General features: G+C 44.1%; 1 protein-coding gene and 1 long non-coding RNA gene across 3 annotated transcripts; one reads left to right on the top strand and one right to left on the bottom strand.

Moving 5' to 3' along the window:
- The first annotated feature begins 405 nt into the window (after window positions 1-405).
- Window positions 406-19192, top strand: LOC118372581 (uncharacterized). 2 transcript variants are annotated; one of them, XM_052515845.1, is made up of 14 exons: window positions 406-519; window positions 4924-4988; window positions 5207-5363; window positions 5868-6053; window positions 6450-6554; window positions 8005-8143; window positions 8467-8608; window positions 8987-9119; window positions 10454-10609; window positions 10698-10735; window positions 11041-11070; window positions 14487-14653; window positions 18395-18824; window positions 19094-19192. In XM_052515845.1, the coding sequence occupies exons 3-13, from the start codon at window positions 5227-5229 to the stop codon at window positions 18755-18757; spliced, it is 1596 nt and encodes a 531-aa protein (XP_052371805.1). In that variant the 5' UTR covers window positions 406-519; window positions 4924-4988; window positions 5207-5226; the 3' UTR covers window positions 18758-18824; window positions 19094-19192. The 2 variants fall into 2 exon arrangements, with proteins under 2 accessions (XP_052371805.1, XP_052371806.1); XM_052515846.1 differs by lacking the exon at window positions 4924-4988 and having other exon boundaries at window positions 5182-5363.
- Window positions 4906-5310, bottom strand: LOC127928671 (uncharacterized). Its single transcript, XR_008131760.1, has 3 exons — window positions 5164-5310; window positions 5032-5115; window positions 4906-4989 (listed from the first exon to the last, which is right to left on the bottom strand). It is a non-coding gene; the product is annotated as an uncharacterized LOC127928671 (long non-coding RNA).
- Window positions 19193-20156: the final 964 nt, after the last annotated feature.

The raw sequence follows: 20156 nt of genomic DNA, 5'->3' as shown, positions 1-20156 counted from the left end.
TTAAGAGATGCTTTGGGCATGACATTTAAAACATGCTAGATGTGGGTGGTTGAAAATGCTAATATTTGTTGGTAGTGGCTAGTTTATTAAAACAGAGTGGATTGCAGTCACTGGCCACAACTTAGTTTTTTTTAAAGGTAAGGAAACAATTCTGGAAGTATTCTTTACTTCTGTCAAGAAATCTGTTGCTAATGTTACTCCTCAAACCATTTGTTCTGTCCTGCTGGATATCCTAGTGAGGTATGTTCCAATTGGTTAAGCCATAATTAGACTACAAAATGCCATTTACTTGGCTTAGTTTCAGCTTGTGCTAAAAATCTGTCACTCATTGTAATTTAGTCATACTGTTTCCTCTTAGTCAGAGCCACTGGTCCAGCCAGTTTAGCATCTTTCAAGCGCATTCCCAGCAACGTACTAGGTAATGTGAAAGCTGAGATGCAACCTGCACTTCCTATCGGACCACTCGACTCAGACAGCTGTCCGCCTGAACACCAGGAGACCCTTGGTTGAGTGATTAAGGTTGGTATTTGAGGGAAGAGATTCCTAAACTTCTAAATCAATGTATTTTTTTGGTCATGAGGCTGGGCTTCTGACAATGAGTATACTTTTTGGTTGTGATGTGATTTGAGCTGCTATGGCTGTTTACACTGAACCTGAGAACCCACTTGTGATTTGTTTTGCTGACTCTCCACCCATATCACATCTATGGTGGTAGAAATATAATTAGCAAAAGATCTGAATTGGGCTGCCGGTGTAAACGCAGCCTGTGAAGTTTCTTCATACTTGGCATAGACCAATGGTCAACATCTGGATTCCACACATTCTAACACGTCCTGGTGTTTAGGAAAGGGGTGGAGGGTCAATGGTATGAGCTCTTTTTAAAGGGGGAAATCTGCATTTCAAACATTAACAAAGTTGCCACCCCTCCACTGATTTGGTAAATGGCTGAGGGATGGGACTGAATGTAACCACTCAAATTCATAGATGGCTGAGGGATGGGACTGAATGTAACCACTCAAATTCATAGATGGCTGAGAATGCGAAGACTGACCAGCTACAATATAAAATTGTTATGAAGCGACAGTGTTTAAATTCACTTGTTTTTGGAAATGGTGGTAAAACAAGCTTATTGGTTCTGATGGGTTAAGACTGAACTGACATGATGCATTTAAAAGTAATATTCAACAATGAATTCAGTCTAATTAATTTAAAAGTACTACAATTGATGTAGCAATGTAGCTTCTAAGGGAAGTAGTCTGTTTCCTTCTGTAACATAATGAATGTTCTCTGGTCATTGTTGCGGTGCTGAATTTTTTTTCTGGTCACCTGACATAGTTCAGGGCCTGGTGGTTGTCAGGTATGTTAGTTGTGCTGGAACAAAAGCCTGCACACACTTTGACCTTCAACCTGGGCCTGTATTCACAAAGCCTCCTGAAGTAGGAGACCTGAGAGGTATACTACAAAACAGAATCAATGAGTTAAGCAGCTAACTTTGATCAACAACTAGACATAACTATAGATTTTCTGGGTCATTATGCTCCACTTAAATGTAATTTGTGTTAATTAGTCCATGCCCATTTGAAGCTTATCTTAGAAAAAATGTCAAGTTATTTCAGAATATTTAGGCAATTTAGCTGGCTAACTTATTGATCCTCCATTGTAGAATAGCCGTCTGATCTTGGATTTAGATCATAATAAATAAGATGGGGATCTGATCCTAGACCAGCCCTAATTCAATGCATCTTTACCAACTTACCCTCAAGGCCCTTGAAGTGGTGTCTAACAGGTCACTTATTTCCGTACTCAGACTACGTTTAAATCAAATGTTATTTGTCACATGCTTCATAAACAAGTGTGGACTAAAAGTGAAATGCTTGCTTACGGAACCTTCCTAACAACACAGAGAGAAAAATAGAGAAATAATAGAAAAAGAAAAACAAGGAATATATACATGAGTAATTATAACTTGGCTATTTACATGGGGTAAGTACTGAGTCGATGTGCAGGGATTTGAGGTAGATATGCCTACTAGAAAGTGTGTGCCCTCAGGCCTGAAGGGAAGCAATAGTCATTACACTACCTAAGAATAGTAAAGCCCACTTGCTCAAATACCTGACCAATCAGCCTGTTACCAAACATTAGTAAACTTTTGGAAAAAATGGTGTTTGACCAGATCCAATGATATTTTACAATAACCAAATTGACAACAGACTTTCAGCACACTTATAGAAAGGACATTCACCACGCACAGCACTTATACAAATGACTGATTATTGGCAGAGAAATTGATGATAAAAATATTGTGGGGGCTGTTTTGTTAGACTTCAGGGCAGCTTTTGACATTGTTGATCTTAGTCTGCTGCTTGAAAAAAACGTATGTGTTATGGCTTTACACCCCCTTGCTATATTGTGGATAAAGATTTACCTGTCTAACAGAACACAGAGTGTGTTCTTTAAGGGAAGCCTCCAACATCAAGATAGAATCAGAGGTCTCTTCACAGTCCCCAAGTCCAGAATAGACTACATAGAGCCATGACTACATGGAACTCTATTCGACAGCAGGTAACTGATGCAGCAGTAGAATCAGATTTAAAAACCAGATAAAAATACAGCTGATGGAACAGTGGAGACTGTGAAGAGACACACACAAAGGTACAGACACTCGCATAAACACACAAGCGCTAGCACACAACTCTACACACACGTACGTTGTAATATTGTTGTATGGTGGTATATACGTTTTGTATTGTAGACATGTAGTGGTGTAATAATGTTATATGATGTACTGTTTTATCTTTTGTTTTATATGTAATGTAAGTGCCTGAATGTTTTTGGACCCCAAGAAGAGTAGCTGCTGCCTTGGCAGGAACTAATGGGGATCCTTAAACTCCAGGAAGAGTAGCTGCTGCCTTGGCAGGAACTAATGGGGATCCTTAAACTCCAGGAAGAGTAGCTGCTGCCTTGGCAGGAACTAATGGGGATCCTTAAACTCCAGGAAGAGTAGCTGCTGCCTTGGCAGGAACTAATGGGGATCCTTAAACTCCAGGAAGAGTAGCTGCTGCCTTGGCAGGAACTAATGGGGATCCTTAATAAACTCCAGGAAGAGTAGCTGCTGCCTTGGCAGGAACTAATGGGGATCCTTAATAAACTCCAGGAAGAGTAGCTGCTGCCTTGGCAGGAACTAATGGGGATCCTTAAACTCCAGGAAGAGTAGCTGCTGCCTTGGCAGGAACTAATGGGGATCCTTAATAAACTCCAGGAAGAGTAGCTGCTGCCTTGGCAGGAACTAATGGGGATCCTTAATAAACTCCAGGAAGAGTAGCTGCTGCCTTGGCAGGAACTAATGGGGATCCTTAAACTCCAGGAAGAGTAGCTGCTGCCTTGGCAGGAACTAATGGGGATCCTTAATAAACTCCAGGAAGAGTAGCTGCTGCCTTGGCAGGAACTAATGGGGATCCTTAATAAACTCCAGGAAGAGTAGCTGCTGCCGTGGCAGGAACTAATGGGGATCCCTAATAAACTCCAGGAAGAGTAGCTGCTGCCTTGGCAGGAACTAATGGGGATCCCTAATAAACTCCAGGAAGAGTAGCTGCTGCCTTGGCAGGAACTAATGGGGATCCCTAATAAACTCCAGGAAGAGTAGCTGCTGCCTTGGCAGGAACTAATGGGGATCCCTAATAAACTCCAGGAAGAGTAGCTGCTGCCTTGGCAGGAACTAATGGGGATCCCTAATAAACTCCAAGAAGAGGAGCTGCTGCCTTGGCAGGAACTAATGGGGATCACTAATAAATACAAATATGTACATATTATATGTACAAAACAATTGCATACGCCTTGCGTCCTCTCTCCTTTTTTCCTTCTCAAAACCCATTGGAGGAGAATGTCAAAGGAGCAGGACATCTGGTTTTCTCATCCAATAGCTTCTGATAAGGAAACGAGGAGAGAGGACACAAGGTGTATGGAATCTACCATAGACTTTCAGGAATCTGAAGTGTCCTTGAGTAAGGCCTAATTAGTCTGTCAGTCAATTGCAGCCCCACCACTTGGTTTTCTGTAAAGCAGAGGGATAGGGCTGGAGAAATGTAAGATCTCATTCTTTGAATGAGCTATGGATGAAATGACTGACAGCCAATAAGATCAGCGTATTTAGAAGTTATACAGGACAGTGTTTGTAACTTTTAAAACTGAATTCTTAGAATAGATTTTCTTTGCATACCATCCCCACATACAAATGAACAGGTCATAGTTTTCACCCTGTAACACTGAAACCCAATGAGGGTAAATTAGGTTAGTCTTGAAATTCCTCAGGCTTTGAATTACTCCTTAAAGGCCCAATGCAGTCGTTTTTATATCAATACCACATTTCTGGGTAACATTTGGTACCTTACTGTAATAGATTATCCCATTAAAATGGGCAAAAATGGCTTTTTATCAGAAAAATATTTCTCAAGCAAGGGAGTGTATGGGAGTGGTCTGAGTGGGGAGGGGAAATCTGAAAAGTAGCTGTTATTGACAGAGAAGTCTCCATAACAATGTGTGTTGGAACTGGAAAAGAATGAGACATTATACAAAAACAACAGGGATGTCCACATTCATAACATTCTAACCTTGATGTGTTGATGTCCTGTTGACTTTTACAAAGACTACAATCATTTAAGTTGTGTTACTACTAGCACATTTACAAATGTTTGGTCATTGTCTCAATATTGATCCTGTTTTGTAAAATAAGAGTGAGTGTGTTTGTCTGTGTTTCATGTTTGTGATTGCCCTCTAACTGACCTCCATTTCTGTCTCCAGAGGCCCAAGCTTCCTTCGACACACCTCCATTTCTGTCTCCAGAGGCCCAAGCTTCCTTTGACACACCTCCATTTCTGTCTCCAGAGGTCCAAGCTTCCTTCGACACACCTCCATTTCTGTCTCCAGAGGCCCAAGCTTCCTTCGACACACCTCCATTTCTGTCTCCAGAGGCCCAAGCTTCCTTCGACACACCTCCATTTCTGTCTCCAGAGGCCCAAGCTTCCTTTGACACACCTCCATTTCTGTCTCCAGAGGCCCAAGCTTCCTTCGACACACCTCCATTTCTGTCTCCAGAGGCCCAAGCTTCCTTCGACACACCTCCACCTCCATTTCTGTCTCCAGAGGCCCAAGCTTCCTTTGACACACCTCCATTTCTGTCTCCAGAGGCCCAAGCTTCCTTCGACACACATCCCTGTGTGAAAAGCTCTGATGTTGATCCAAGTTTTTCTGGGGCACCTGGTTATGGCCCTAGGTCTGCTCCTGCCCTACCCTGTCTGTGAGGCCACCTCTCTGGGTGCAGTGGTCAATGTTGTCCCTCTAGAGAAGAGTGGAGGAAATATGGTGAGGTTACACATTGTTAATTACCAATGCTGTCAGCTTTTAACACTGTGTATTAGGAATGTCAGGATTGACCTAAAATATGCACTGCGATAATGATAGGCTTTCTATGTTATGATGCACATGTGCGCAGTATTCAAATGAATTACAAATCCATGTTGATTGGTTCTGTCACGAATATCATCCTCTGCTCTCTGAGCCTGACTCCACACCCATCACTCTTCGAAGCCTGACAGGTTCTTGCTGTACCTCCCAGCTGTAAACACACAGCCCCTCCAGGTTACTTACTACACTGGTATTTTACAGTCTCTGGGATTTACCTGTTGTTTTCATTGTTTTTGTTTGTTTCAATTTACTTGATGAAATGGTAAATAGCCAATAATTACAGTGTGGTTTAGGCACCAATAACAGGTAGACAGTGATTGTGCTGAATTCCGAAAAGCAAGTTCCTCACTGTTACCATGTAATTAATTATATGACCTCCTGACCTCACGTCACCTTTGGCAGGTGAGGGCCCACTACACCGTGATCTCTGCCCTTCCCTGTCCTACGTTCTCCGGAGTGTGTCAGACAGGGGAAGACTGTGTCGTGCATACCACCTCGTTACCCTACACAGGACAGAAGCCCGCCTCAGGCTGGTGTGTCCGCCAATGGCAGAGGACCATTCCCAGCAACTACAAGGCCAACGTGAATGTGGGGTATGTGATTCGCTGAGAGACCTGTTATTATTATGACACCGTGACCATTTGATGTGCTTTTGTAGAACATCTATAGAACCAATACACACTGACTGGTCATGTTCAGCGCTGGCTTCCGCAGCATTGAAGACCGTAAGGTTTCATGAGTTGGTTTCATAATGGTGAAATAGTTACACAAACTTACTTCAATGCAGTTGGTCATTAGACCTCCTCAGTCCTCACAATTCAGAACATTAATGTATAATGCAGTTTCATGACTGATCATTCTTACTTTATATCATATGCATTATGTTGTTTATGTGTTATAAAGCAACCCTTTTGCAGGTTATGTCACACCATTTCAGGAAAAGTGAAAAACAAACATGCTTATTTGACTCCTCTGTAACTGTGAATTAGGTCCAACGTGAATGTGTTTCTGTTCTTGTGGGCTGGACCCTCCAACCAGTCTAACCCATTGAGACTAAACCAGCCCCCTTACTGCAGCCTGCCTCCTCCTCTCAGGTAACTCAACTCACTGTAACCTGGACCTGAGTCTTGAACTGCACATAAAAACATTACTCTGTTTACTCTAGTCTACACATTCTCACAGTTTTGACTGTTGATATGTAGTGTGATTTATTTGGTCATGATGACTGATACATTTGGACCCTTTTCTCTCCTCTTTGTCCTTCTCTCCCTTTCTCTCCTCTTTCATTTCCTTCCTTCCTTCCTTCTTTCCTTCCTTCCTTCCTTCCTTCCTTCCTTCCTTCCTTCCTTCCTTCCTTCCTTCCTTCCTTCCTCCCTTCCTCAGCACCGTTATCCCTTTCCATACTTTTTTCTTTCTCCTCTGTATCTCATCCCGATTGTCAAGCTCTTCGGTTCCGCCACAGCCTCTTCAAGTCTCTCAAAACAGGGTCCCAGTCCTCAAACTGCCTGTGTGTCTGACTTATTGTTTATAAGATACACTACTGTCCAAAAGTTTGGGGTCACTTAGAAATGTCCTTGTTTTTTAAAGAAAAGCACATTTTTTACCATTAAAATAATATCAAATTGATCAGAAATGCAGTGTAGACATTGTTAATGTTGTAAATGACTATTGTAGCTGGAAACGGCAGATTTTTAATGGAATATCTACCCAGGCGTACAGAGGTTCATTATCAGCAACCATCACTCCTGTGTTCCGATGGCACGTTGTGTTAGCTAATCCAAGTTTATCATTTTAAAAGGCTAATTGACCATTAGAAAACCCTTTTGCAATTATGTTAGCACAGCTGAAAACTGTTGTCCTGATCAAAGAAGCAATAAAACTGGCCTTCTTTAGACTAGTTAAGTATCTGGAGCATCAGCATTTGCGGGTTCGATTACAGGCTCAAAATGGCCAGAAACAAATAACTTTATTCTGAAACTCGTCAGTCTATTTTCGTTCTGAGAAATGAAGGCTATTCCATGAGAGAAATTGCCAAAAAACGGAAGATCTCGTACAACGCTGTGTACTACTCCCTTCACAGAACAGCGCAAACTGGCGCTAACCAGAATAGAAAGACGAGTGGGAGGCCCCCGGGTCACAACTGAGCAAGAGGACAAGTACATTAGAGTGTCTAGTTTGAGAAATAGATGCCTCAAAAGTCCTCAACTGGCAGCTTCATTATATAGTACCCGCAAAACACCAGTCTCAACGTCAACAGTGAAGAGGCGACTCCGGGATGCTGGCCTTCTAGGCAGAGTTGCAAAGAAAAAGCCATATCTCAGACTGGCCAATGAAAATCAAATATTAAGATGAGCAAAAGAACACAGACACTGGACAGAGGAACTCTGCCTTGAAGGCCAGCATCACGGAGTTGCCTCTTCACTGTTGACGTTGAGACTGGTACTATTTAATGACGCTGCCAGGAGGAATTTATATATGTAATAAAGTGGGGAGAAAACTCTTAAGTTACATATGATATTAACTGAGTGTGTATTCTTGTGTCAGGGCTCGTGTGAACTGCCCACGTCACTTCCCACTGACGGTGAAGGACCTGGATGGGGACACAGTGCTCTGTCGCTTTGCCCAGGCTGACCTTGGAGAATGCCTTGACTGCCCCCAGTACAACTTTCTGAAGATGGAGGAGGTGAGTCTTAACTTATCTGTGTCTTTGTGTTAGTCCACACAGCAGTGACTGTTACGATGCCCCAAACCGCCAAGAAAAGGTGCAAGAAAGAGAACCGTGTAGAATTTCATTCCTATCCAGAGAAATATCAAACATGAATCGGTCATTATGGATGCATCATGTACCATCTAAATGTGCGGGGAGGTTAAACCAGTTTAGAGTTATTTGTTGGACTTGTTTTTTTAGGGCTAGACTTTCGGCTTCAGGCATGTGCTCTGTGGAAAACAAAGAACAATTGTTTTCAAATAAATGTTGTTGAATTAGTTTAAATTGCTACTTCATAGGAGACGTGTACTCTGTTGTACAACGGTAAATCGTCCGCTGGCCAATACTCTGTGCAGCTGATGGTGGAGGACTTTTCACGCCAAACCCAAACCAACAAACCCAAAGCACTCAGTTCCATTCCACTGCACCTGTCCCTTACAGGTGAGACTGACACACACAAACTATTTCACGCGGTTTTCTCTTTATTGATGGGCCTGTTTTAGGGGAAATGAATCAGGTATATTCTGCTGGTCTGTTCTCAATAACTCTACATACTGGACTCTATAATGTCGCTGTGTTGTTCAGTATTGAACTGAGGCACCCTGGGATTGATTTATCAAGAGCTCTTGAAAAATACAATTTCAACACAGTAGTTAGTAATGGATGAATTACCCATTACCGGTAGCAACATTTTATATTGAGATACACCCAAAGTTATTGAAAAGGAGCAATCATATACAGTATGATACCTGAAGGAGGTTAAAAAGATTGTTGTTTAAAACTAAATAACCTTAACTTTTGTCTTGTTCTTGGTTTCAGTGGAGGAGGCGTCCTCAAGCTGCACTGCTGAGCCGGTCACTACAGGACTGACACCAACAGGGGGAGCCACCATCTACGTTCTGCCCTATGAGCAGATCAACGTGTCTGTCACCTTTCATTCTGACCTAGAGAGGTGTGTTATAATACTCAACCTAGAGAGGTGTGTTATACTACTGAACCTAGAGAGGTGTGTTATAATACTCAACCTAGAGAGGTGTGTTATAATACTCAACCTAGAGAGGTGTGTTATACTACTGAACCGAGAGAGGTGTGTTATAATACTCAACCTAGAGAGGTGTGTTATAATACTGAACCTTGAGATGTGTTATACTACTGAACCTAGAGAGGTGTGTTATACTACTGAACCTAGAGGTGTGTTATACTACTGAACCTAGAGGTGTGTTATACTACTGAACCTAGAGGTGTGTTATAATACTCAACCTAGAGAGGTGTGTTATAATACTCAACCTAGAGAGGTGTGTTATACTACTGAACCTAGAGATGTGTTATACTACTGAACCTAGAGAGGTGTGTTATACTACTCAACCTAGAGAGGTGTGTTATAATACTGAACCTAGAGGTGTGTTATACTACTGAACCTAGAGGTGTGTTATACTACTGAACCTAGAGAGGTGTGTTATACTACTGAACCTAGAGAGGTGTGTTATACTACTGAACCTAGAGAGGTGTGTTATACTACTGAACCTAGAGAGGTGTGTTATACTACTGAACCTAGAGAGGTGTGTTATACTACTGAACCTAGAGATGTTATACTACTGAACCTAGAGGTGTGTTATACTACTGAACCTAGAGGTGTGTTATACTACTAAACCTAGAGGTGTGTTATACTACTGAACCTAGAGGTGTGTTATACTACTCAACCTAGAGGTGTGTTATACTACTCAACCTAGAGAGGTGTGTTTTACTACTCAACCTAGAGGTGTGTTATACTACTCAACCTAGAGGTGTGTTATACTACTCAACCTAGAGGTGTGTTATAATACTCAACCTAGAGGTGTGTTATACTACTGAACCTAGAGGTGTGTTATACTACTGAACCTAGAGGTGTGTTATACTACTGAACCTAGAGGTGTGTTATAATTCTCAACCTAGAGGTGTGTTATACTACTGAACCTAGAGGTGTGTTATACTACTGAACCTAGAGGTGTGTTATACTACTCAACCTAGAGGTGTGTTATAATACTGAACTTTTCCATGAGTTTCCCTCCTTTTGTGTTATGTTTCTCTCGTCTCTCTCTCTCTCTCTCTCTCTCTCTCTCTCTCTCTCTCTCTCTCTCTCTCTCTCTCTCTCTCTCTCTCTCTCTCTCTCCCTCTCTCAGTTGTGTGTAAATGTTACAAACGGGTTGTTTTCAAAACTTTCAATGGGGATTTCTAATGGAGAAGTTAGTCAGTTGCTGTGCATATTTCTACTGTGTTGACTGTGTTGGCGGTATGTCTCTTCTTCAGCGTGTCAGAAATAGTTGTGGTTGGTCCCCCTGGCCTCTTCAGGACAGCGCTGGAAACCAAGGGTTCCCTGGCCACCATGAATCTCACATGGGTCCAGAGCCCCAGTAACATGCCCCCCCCTCTTTTGCCCCTTTGTTTCCTGGCCAACACCAACAGGTAACTTTTTGTCAACAACCAATAATGTTTTGGCATATGTTATAACCAACCTGTCTGATGTACTTTACACAACCTTTTTTCTTCACAGTTTGCAGTCTGAACCCAGATGTGTGTGGCTTTACCAAAGTAAGGACAAGAACAATCACAGTTCTTCCACTCTGTGTGTGTGTGTGTGTGTGTGTGTGTGTGTGTGTGTGTGTGTGTGTGTGTGTGTGTGTGTGTGTGTGTGTGTGTGTGTGTGTGTGTGTGTGTGTGTGTGTGTGTGTGTGTGTGTGTGTGTGTGTGTGTGTGTGTGTGTGTGCGTGCGTGATTGCGTGCGCGTGTGTGCATCTGTCCGAGAGTAAGCATGGTGTTGTTTACAGTGGTGAAAGGATCGTATTAATATTTGGTTCAAAATATGTCAATAATATACATCTTTTTTTCTGTTCCAGGACAGATGGAGACCTTTCCCACTGGAACAGGTATAGAACACACTGTGTAGTTGATATCCATGACTGGCTGGCTGGCCTACCCTAACCCTTACCCTAACCCAGGTTCCTATCCAGATCCCTCCTCTCTTCACCATAACCCTAACCCTTACCCAGGTTCCTATCCAGATCCCTCCTGTCTTCACCATAACCCTAACCCTCTCTTACCCTAACCCAGGTTCCTATCCAGATCCCTCCTCTCTTCACCATAACCCTAACCCTCCTTTACCCCTAACCCAGGTTCCTATCCAGATCCCTCCTCTCTTCACCATAACCCTAACCCTAACCCAGGTTCCTATCCAGATCCCTCCTCTCTTCACCATAACCCTAACCCAGGTTCCTATCCAGATCCCTCCTCTCTTCACCATAACCCTAACCCTACCCCTACCCTTCCTAAGATCCCTCTTCTTCACCATAACCCCCTAACCCCTATCAGGTTCCTATCCAGATCCCTCCTCTCTTCACCATAACCCTAACCCTTACCCTAACCCAGGTTCCTATCCAGATCCCTCCTCTCTTCACCATAACCCTAACCCTTACCCAGGTTCCTATCCAGATCCCTCCTCTCTTCACCATAACCCTAACCCTTACCTAACCCAGGTTCCTATCCAGATCCCTCCTCTCTTCACCATAACCCTAACCCTTACCCAGGTTCCTATCCAGATCCCTCCTCTCTTCACCATAACCCTAACCCTTACCCTAACCCAGGTTCCTATCCAGATCCCTCCTCTCTTCACCATAACCCTAACCCTTACCCTAACCCAGGTTCCTATCCAGATCCCTCCTCTCTTCACCATAACCCTAACCCTTACCCTAACCCAGGTTCCTCCTCTCTTCAGATCCCTCCCTCCCAGGTTCCTATCCAGATCCCTCCTCTCTTCACCATAACCCTAACCCTTACCCTAACCCAGGTTCCTATCCAGATCCCTCCTCTCTTCACCATAACCCTAACCCTTACCCTAACCCAGGTTCCTATCCAGATCCCTCCTCTCTTCACCATAACCCTAACCCTTACCCAGGTTCCTATCCAGATCCCTCCCCTTCACCATAACCCTAACCCAGGTTCCTATCCAGATCCCTCCTCTCTTCACCATAACCCTTAACCTAACCCAGGTTCCTATCCAGATCCCTCCTCTCTTCACCATAACCCTAACCCAGGTTCCTATCCAGATCCCTCCTCTCTTCACCATAACCCTAACCCTTACCCTAACCCAGGTTCCTATCCAGATCCCTCCTCTCTTCACCATAACCCTAACCCTTACCCAGGTTCCTATCCAGAGCCCTCCTCTCTTCACCATAACCCTAACCCAAACCCTTACCCAGGTTCCTATCTAGATCCCTCCTCTCTTCACCATAACCCTAACCCATGTTCCTATCCAGATCCCTCCCCTCTTCACCATAACCCTAACCCAGGTTCCTATCCAGATCCCTCCTCTCTTCACCATAACCCTAACCCAGGTTCCTATCCAGATCCCTCCCCTCTTCACCATAACCCCAACCCAGGTTCCTATCCAGATCCCTCCCCTCTTCACCATAACCCTAACCCAGGTTCCTATCCAGATCCCTCCCCTCTTCACCATAACCCTAACCCAGGTTCCTATCCAGATCCCTCCTCTCTTCACCATAACCCTAACCCAGGTTCCTATCCAGATCCCTCCCCTTCACCATAACCCTAACCCAGGTTCCTATCCAGATCCCTCCTCTCTTCACCATAACCCTAACCCAGGTTCCTATCCAGATCCCTCCTCTTCACCATCTTCACCATAACCCCCTAACATAACCCTAGGTTCCTATCCAGATCCCTCCACCATCTTCACCATAACCCTAACCCAGGTTCCTATCCAGATCCCTCCCCCTCTTCACCATAACCCCAACCCAGGTTCCTATCCAGATCCCTCCCCTCTTCACCATAACCCCAACCCAGGTTCCTATCCAGATCCCTCCCTCTTCACCATAACCCCAACCCAGGTTCCTATCCAGATCCCTCCCCTCTTCACCATAACCCTAACCCAGGTTCCTATCCAGATCCCTCCCCTTTCACCATAACCCTAACCCAGGTTCCTATCCAGATCCCTCCTCTCTTCACCATAACCCTAACCCAGGTTCCTATCCAGATCCCTCCCCTCTTCACCATAACCCTAACCCAGGTTCCTATCCAGATCCCTCCACCATAACTTCAGGTTCCTATCCAGATCCCTCCTCTTCACCATAACCCTAACCCAGGTTCCTATCCAGATCCCTCCCCTCTTCACCATAACCCTAACCCAGGTTCCTATCCAGATCCCTCCTCTTCACCATAACTTCACCATAACCCTAACCCAGGTTCCTATCCAGATCCCTCCCCTCTTCACCATAACCCTAACCCAGGTTCCTATCCAGATCCCTCCCCTCTTCACCATAACCCTAACCCAGGTTCCTATCCAGATCCCTCCCCTCTTCACCATAACCCTAACCCAGGTTCCTATCCAGATCCCTCCCCTCTTCACCATAACCCTAACCCAGGTTCCTATCCAGATCCCTCCCCTCTTCACCATAACCCTAACCCAGGTTCCTATCCAGATCCCTCCCCTCTTCACCATAACCCTAACCCAGGTTCCTATCCAGATCCCTCCCCTCTTCACCATAACCCTAACCCAGGTTCCTATCCAGATCCCTCCCCTCTTCACCATAACCCTAACCCAGGTTCCTATCCAGATCCCTCCCTCCTTCACCATAACCCTAACCCAGGTTCCCTCTTCACCATAACCCTAACCCAGGTTCCTATCCAGATCCCTCCCCTCTTCACCATAACCCTAACCCAGGTTCCTATCCAGATCCCTCCCCCTCTTCACCATAACCCCTAAGATCCCAGGTTCCTATCCCTATCCAGATCCCTCCCCTCTTCACCATAACCCTAACCCAGGTTCCTATCCAGATCCCTCCTCTCTTCACCATAACCCTAACCCAGGTTCCTATCCAGATCCCTCCCTCTTCACCATAACCCTAACCCAGGTTCCTATCCAGATCCCTCCCCTTCTTCAACCCAGGTTCCTAACCCTAACCTCAGGTTCCTATCCAGATCCCTCCCCTCTTCACCATAACCCTAACCCAGGTTCCTATCCAGATCCCTCCCCTCTTCACCATAACCCTAACCCAGGTTCCTATCCAGATCCCTCCCCTCTTCACCATAACCCTAACCCAGGTTCCTATCCAGATCCCTCCTCTCTTCACCATAACCCTAACCCAGGTTCCTATCCAGATCCCTCCCCATACACAGATACATCACACTCTTTTTCTTCTTTATTCATGTTTTGTTTAGTCTGATATTTTGTTTTGAGTCCTTTATTTTTGTTTTTCTTTTCATTTATACAATGTGGGTCCTTAAAAAGCTCTATGTCCCGTGTATGATTATTATTTCTGTCTCCTTCCAGAGCTGACATGTGGGGAGACTGAGATGCATCTGGTTCTCCCCATTTCCACCCTGAAGAACCTGATTGTGTCAGAGCTCCAGCTCAACCATCCTTCCTGTAGTGTCACGTCCAACTCCACCCATGTGATGGCCCGCATCTCTCTGACTGGCTGCGGCACTAAGAGAGTGGTACGAGACTCCGCCCACTGTATCAAATGCAAAACTTACATTGGCTCCGTCCCAGTAGTGGTGCATGAGTAAAATAACTGGAAAAGCCAAGCCAGAGAAAATGCCATATTACAACCTACGTGTTGTGATAATTGCATTGTTTGCTCTATAACCTGTTAGTTCATATGCCTTGCCACTGTGATATATAGGCCTAAGACCGAGACAATAAGAAGCCACAGTGGCAGAATAAATTCAACCACACCTTTGTATCATCACTAAAACCGGAAATAAACCTCTGTCCGATGAAGTCCACAAAGCATAGTGCATGAAACAAACAGTTACATGACCTACAGCAGGGTCAAGCAGGGTAATGTTGGGGCGGCAGGTAGCCTAGTGGTTACAGCATGGTCAAGCAGGGTAATGTTGGGGCAGCAGGTAGCCTAGTGGTTACAGCATGGTCAAGGGTAGGGTAATAGCCTTGGGGCAGCAGGTAGCCTAGTGGGTTACAGCATGGTCAAGCAAGGTAACGTTGGGGCGGCAGGTAGCCTAGTGGTTACAGCATGGTCAAGCAAGGTAACGTTGGGGCGGCAGGTAGCCTAGTGGTTACAGCATGGTCAAGCAAGGTAACGTTGGGGCGGCAGGTAGCCTAGTGGTTACAGCATGGTCAAGCAAGGTAACGTTGGGGCGGCAGGTAGCCTAGTGGTTACAGCATGGTCAAGCAAGGTAATGTTGGGGCGGCAGGTAGCCTAGTGGTTACAGCATGGTCAAGCAAGGTAACGTTGGGGTGGCAGGTAGCCTAGTGGTTACAGCATGGTCAAGCAAGGTAACGTTGGGGCGGCAGGTAGCCTAGTGGTTACAGCATTGGACTAGTAACCGAAAGGTTGCAAGATCGAATCCACGAGCTGACAAGGTAAAAATCTGTAGTTCTGCCGATGAACAAGGCAGTTACAACTATTGATTTAGAACCACAGAGAACCAAACAAAGTAGGAGCTGCCTCCACTATTCCAGCACCATTTCAACTTCAACATTTCCACATCATCGAATCAGCCCTGCTTAGTCTAATACAGTGAAAACTTAAAGATACCAAAAACAATTTAGTCCAATCAACGTAAGCTAAATGTGGCTGTCCATAGTTCTGATTTGTGTGTGTGTGTGTGTACAGTTGAAGTCGGAAGTTTACATACACCTTAGCCAAATACATTTAAACTCAGCTTTTCACAATTCCTGACATTTAATCCTAGTAAAAATTCCCTGTCTTCGGTCAGTTAGGATCACCACTTTATTTTAAGAATGTGAAATGTCAGAATAATAGTAGAGAGAATTATTTATTTCAGCTTTTATTTCTTTCATCACATTCCCAGTGGGTCAGAAGTTTACATACACCCAGTTAGTATTTGGTAGCATTGCCTTTAAATTGTTTAACTTGGTTCAAACGTTTCGGGTAGCCTTCCACAAGATTCCCACAATAAGTTGGGTGAATTTTGGCCCATTCTTCCTGACAGAGCTGGTGTAACTGGGTCAGGTTTGTAGGCCTCCTTGCTTGCACACGCTTTTTCAGTTCTGCCCACAAATGTTCAATAGGATTGAGGTCAGGGCTTTGTGATGGCCACTCCAATACCTTGACATTGTTGGCCTAAAGCCATTTTGCCACAACTTTGGAAGTACACTTGTTGTCATTGTCCATTTGGAAGACCCATTTACGACCAATCTTTAACTTCCTGACTGAAGTCTTGAGATGTTGCTTCAATATATCCACATAATTTTCCTTCTCATGATGCCATCTATTTTGTGAAGTGCACCAGTCTCTCCTGCAGCAAAGCACCCCCACAACATGATGCTACCACCCCCGTGTTTCACGGTTGGGATGTTGTTCTTCGGCTTGCAAGCCTCCCCCTTTTTCCTCCAAACATAACGACGGTCATTATGGCCAAACAGTTATATTTTTGTTTCATCAAACCAGAGGACATTTCTCCAAAAAGTACGATCTTTGTCCCCACGTGCAGTTGCAAACCGTAGTCTGGCTTTTTTAATGGCGGTTTTGGAGCAGTGACTTCTTCCTTGCTGAGAAGCCATTCCGGTTATGTCGATATAAGATTTGTTTTACTGTGGATATAGATAATATTGTACCTGTTTCCTCCAGAATCTACACAAGGTCCTTTGCTGTTGTTCTGGGATTGATTTGCACTTTTCGCACCAAAGTACGTTCATCTCTAGGAGACAGAAGGTGTCTCCTTCCTGATCGGTATGACGACTGCATGGTCCCATGGTGTTTATACTTGCGTACTATTGTTTGTACCGTTGAACGTGGTACCTTCAGGCGTTTGGAAATTGCTCCCAAGGATGAACCAGACTTGTGGAGGTCTACAATATTTTTTCTGATGTCTTGGTTGATTTCTTTTGATTTTCCCATGATGTCAAGCAAAGAGGCACTGAGTTTGAAGGTAGGCCTTGAAATACATCCACAGGTACACTTCCAAATGACTCAAATGATGTCAATTAGCCCATCAGAAGCTTCTAAAGCCATGACACAATTTTCTGGAATTTTCCAAGCTGTTTAAAGGCACAGTCAACTTAGTGTATGTAAACTTCTGATCCACTGGAATTGTGAAAGAGTGAATTATAAGTGAAATAATCTGTCTGTAAACAATTGTTGGAAAAATTACTTGTGTGATTATAGTTTGTTAACAAGAAATTTGTGGAGTGGTTGAAAAACAACTTTTAATGACTCCAACCTAAGTGTATGTAAACTTCCGCCTGCAACTGTATGTGTTCTTGCAAGTAGAAAAAACATGTTGACCCAGCCTACTTGCAGAGAAATGTCAATGCCATCCTCCTCTCATGTTGACGAAACAGTCTATGATTCTGTCATACAGTACATGCTTATAGTTTTTGTTGTCCTAGGCTACCTGGCTAAAATACTTGCTCGCTAGCCTAACTTTCATGTAATAATGAGCCAGCTAGTTAACATTAGCCTACTACATTTAGCTACATATTGAACTTCCATGCTCTCAGGCCGGGGACACAATGTATGGTTGGTTGGATAAGAATCACTGTTATAATCATTTGCCAGTAAGGATAATTAAGTAAAACTACAAGTCCAAATCTCTATCTTCATCTATGGCTAATTTAAGAACGGGACCATTTTAGCTAGCTAGCTAGCCACTCGAGAACAACAATGCAACAAGATGCAACAAATCCATTTTTTTCTGTCAATAACGTTTTGCTCTCGATGTGATGTGATTGGTGTGAAGCCAATTCCAAACTGGCCTCTCTGGACCTTTTATTTTTGGTGTGCCTGGACCATTCACAGTTTTGAGCTCACTCAGTTTAGCTCAACGCTGATTGGCTATCATTTTATACTTTTTTATCAAGGGAGACCAAATGCTTGCTGTGGGTTCCCTTGCGTTTAATACTATATATATAATACAATGTTATACTTTTTTAACCAGACAGCATCAGGTAGATGGGCTACACATACAGAGTCAGAGGGGTGCTGTTTCGTTCGCTCGGATGCTTTCACCGGTGAGATACAGAACATTCAGCCTCTTGCGAATTAAAGGAAAAGGATGAAACTCAGAGATGAAAGATAAATAATTTTATATGTTTTTTTCTTGGTCAGTTTTTTGAGGGAGCCTGGCTTCCCTTTGCATACATGAATGCACGCCACTGCTCCTTCCATAAATCTGTTTTAACAGACTGTCTGCTGTGATGTGTGAACGAACCAGAATATCCACACATGATCCTGTTCCTTTTCTCCTCAGCACTCTGGTTCAGAGATGGTGTACACCAACACCCTGCAAAGTGTACGCAACACTGTCATCAGTCGGCAGCCCACCCTGATTATGTCGCTCGCCTGCCGTTTCCCGGCGTCGAGGCCAAGGGCCCGCGGTACGCCATCAACATGCCGTCGGAGCAGGAGACCTTCGGCATCATCAAGTTCTGGTTGGAGTTCTACCGGCCTGGGGAGGGGCCCATGGCTACCAGAACTAAAATCCCCAAGTTCCGCCACCTCCTCCCTTTCTCGCAGCGTGTCCGCCGAGAAACGTCGGTCCGCACCGCGAGCAGGCTGGACACACTGGACCTGCATGTGTTCTCCAACACCTCTCTGGACAGGGCAGAGCTGATGGTGGGCAAGTGTATGGAGTCCGAGACAGAAGACATGGCTGACAGCCACTGTATCCTGGATCAGGGGTCAGTGATATTTTTCTGACATTTTTACCCAATCTTAATTGTTTTTTATTACCCCAAATGGAGTACTTGGGTTCTTAATACAAGCTATACAATAAGCCATATGAACTAAACAATGCATGGAATTTCAGAAAACTGTCCATTTAACTCAGTTGAGGTGGTAGCAATTCGTCAAGTCTCTATGAAATGGATAGTTTACTGAGATTGCCTCTGTTTTGAAACCGCTTCTCTCACCTACATTAAAAACATGAAATGTCTTCCTTCTTTCTCAGGTGTTCGGCTGGAAATGGAACCCTGGAGATTCTGACTTCAACCCCCACTGTCAGGGTATACCGAATCAACCTGAGCACTATCAAAACTAAAGGAACCACGGTGTGTCTTTCTGGCCATGTATCTCTCTTCAGGGATATGAAGGGTGCTCCCATTTGTCTCTCGGGCATCCGGGAACCTGCCAACATGACTATCCAGTTGAGCTAAAGCCCAGGGACTAAAAATAAATAAACTAACTAGTGCCTATATCCCATACTTAAGCAATAATGCATGAGGGGTTGTGCCAAATGACCAATATACCAAGGCTAAGGGCTGTTCTTATGCACAACGCAACGCAGAGTGCCTGGATACAGTCGTTAGCCGTGGTATATTGGCGGCAGGGTAGCCTAGTGGTTAGAGCGTTGGACTAGTAACCGGAAGGTTGCAAGTTCAAACCCCGAGCTGACAAGGTACAAATCTGTTGTTTTGCCCCTGAACAGGCAGTTAACCCAGTGTTCCTAGGCCGTCATTGAAAATAAGAATTTGTTCTTAACTGACTTGCCTGGTTAATAAAGGTTAAAAAAATATATATATATATATATATAGCACAAACAACAGATGTTCCTTATTGCTATTATAAACTGGTTACCAATGTAATTAGAGCAGTAAAAATGTATTTTTGTCATACCTGTGGTATACGGTCTGATATACCACAGCTGTCAGGCAATCAGCATTCCCAGTTTATAATATTTAATTTAAAACATGTTTTATTATTGTTATTACTGATTTATCCACTTCAATCCATGTGTCAGTCTGCCACTGTGTGTTTGTCCCTTTCAGCTCTGTTTGAATACCAGTATATGTCCATCTGAAAGGCCATCAAATGTGTATAATGCTTATTTCAAATTCTCACAATATGTTTCTCCAAGATTTTTGTGGTCTTGGGTCCGACTCTCTCTAACGACGTTAGCCTATATGATCACAATAGTGTAACAATCACTAGTACAAGTGTTGCATGTGTAGTTGATCGTGTCTCTTGTCGTCTGCAGATGTACGTGGAGTGTACAGTGTATCTCTGTGTCACCA

The sequence above is a fragment of the Oncorhynchus keta genome, unplaced genomic scaffold (assembly GCF_023373465.1).
Source record: "Oncorhynchus keta strain PuntledgeMale-10-30-2019 unplaced genomic scaffold, Oket_V2 Un_scaffold_3208_pilon_pilon, whole genome shotgun sequence".
Taxonomy (NCBI): domain Eukaryota; kingdom Metazoa; phylum Chordata; class Actinopteri; order Salmoniformes; family Salmonidae; genus Oncorhynchus; species Oncorhynchus keta.
The sequence above is the reverse complement of the archived record's forward strand: the minus strand, read 5'-3'. Positions and strand labels throughout refer to the sequence as shown.

Bases quoted from the DNA above. Each gene is read 5' to 3' on its own strand.
- LOC118372581 (XM_052515846.1), top strand. From the start codon at position 5,227: ATGTTGATCCAAGTTTTTCTGGGGCACCTGGTTATGGCCCTAGGTCTG. The intron at 8,609-8,986 runs GTGAGACTGACA...TCTTGGTTTCAG, and splicing joins ACTGCACCTGTCCCTTACAG to TGGAGGAGGCGTCCTCAAGC. The intron at 9,120-10,453 runs GTGTGTTATAAT...TCTCTTCTTCAG, and splicing joins TTTCATTCTGACCTAGAGAG to CGTGTCAGAAATAGTTGTGG.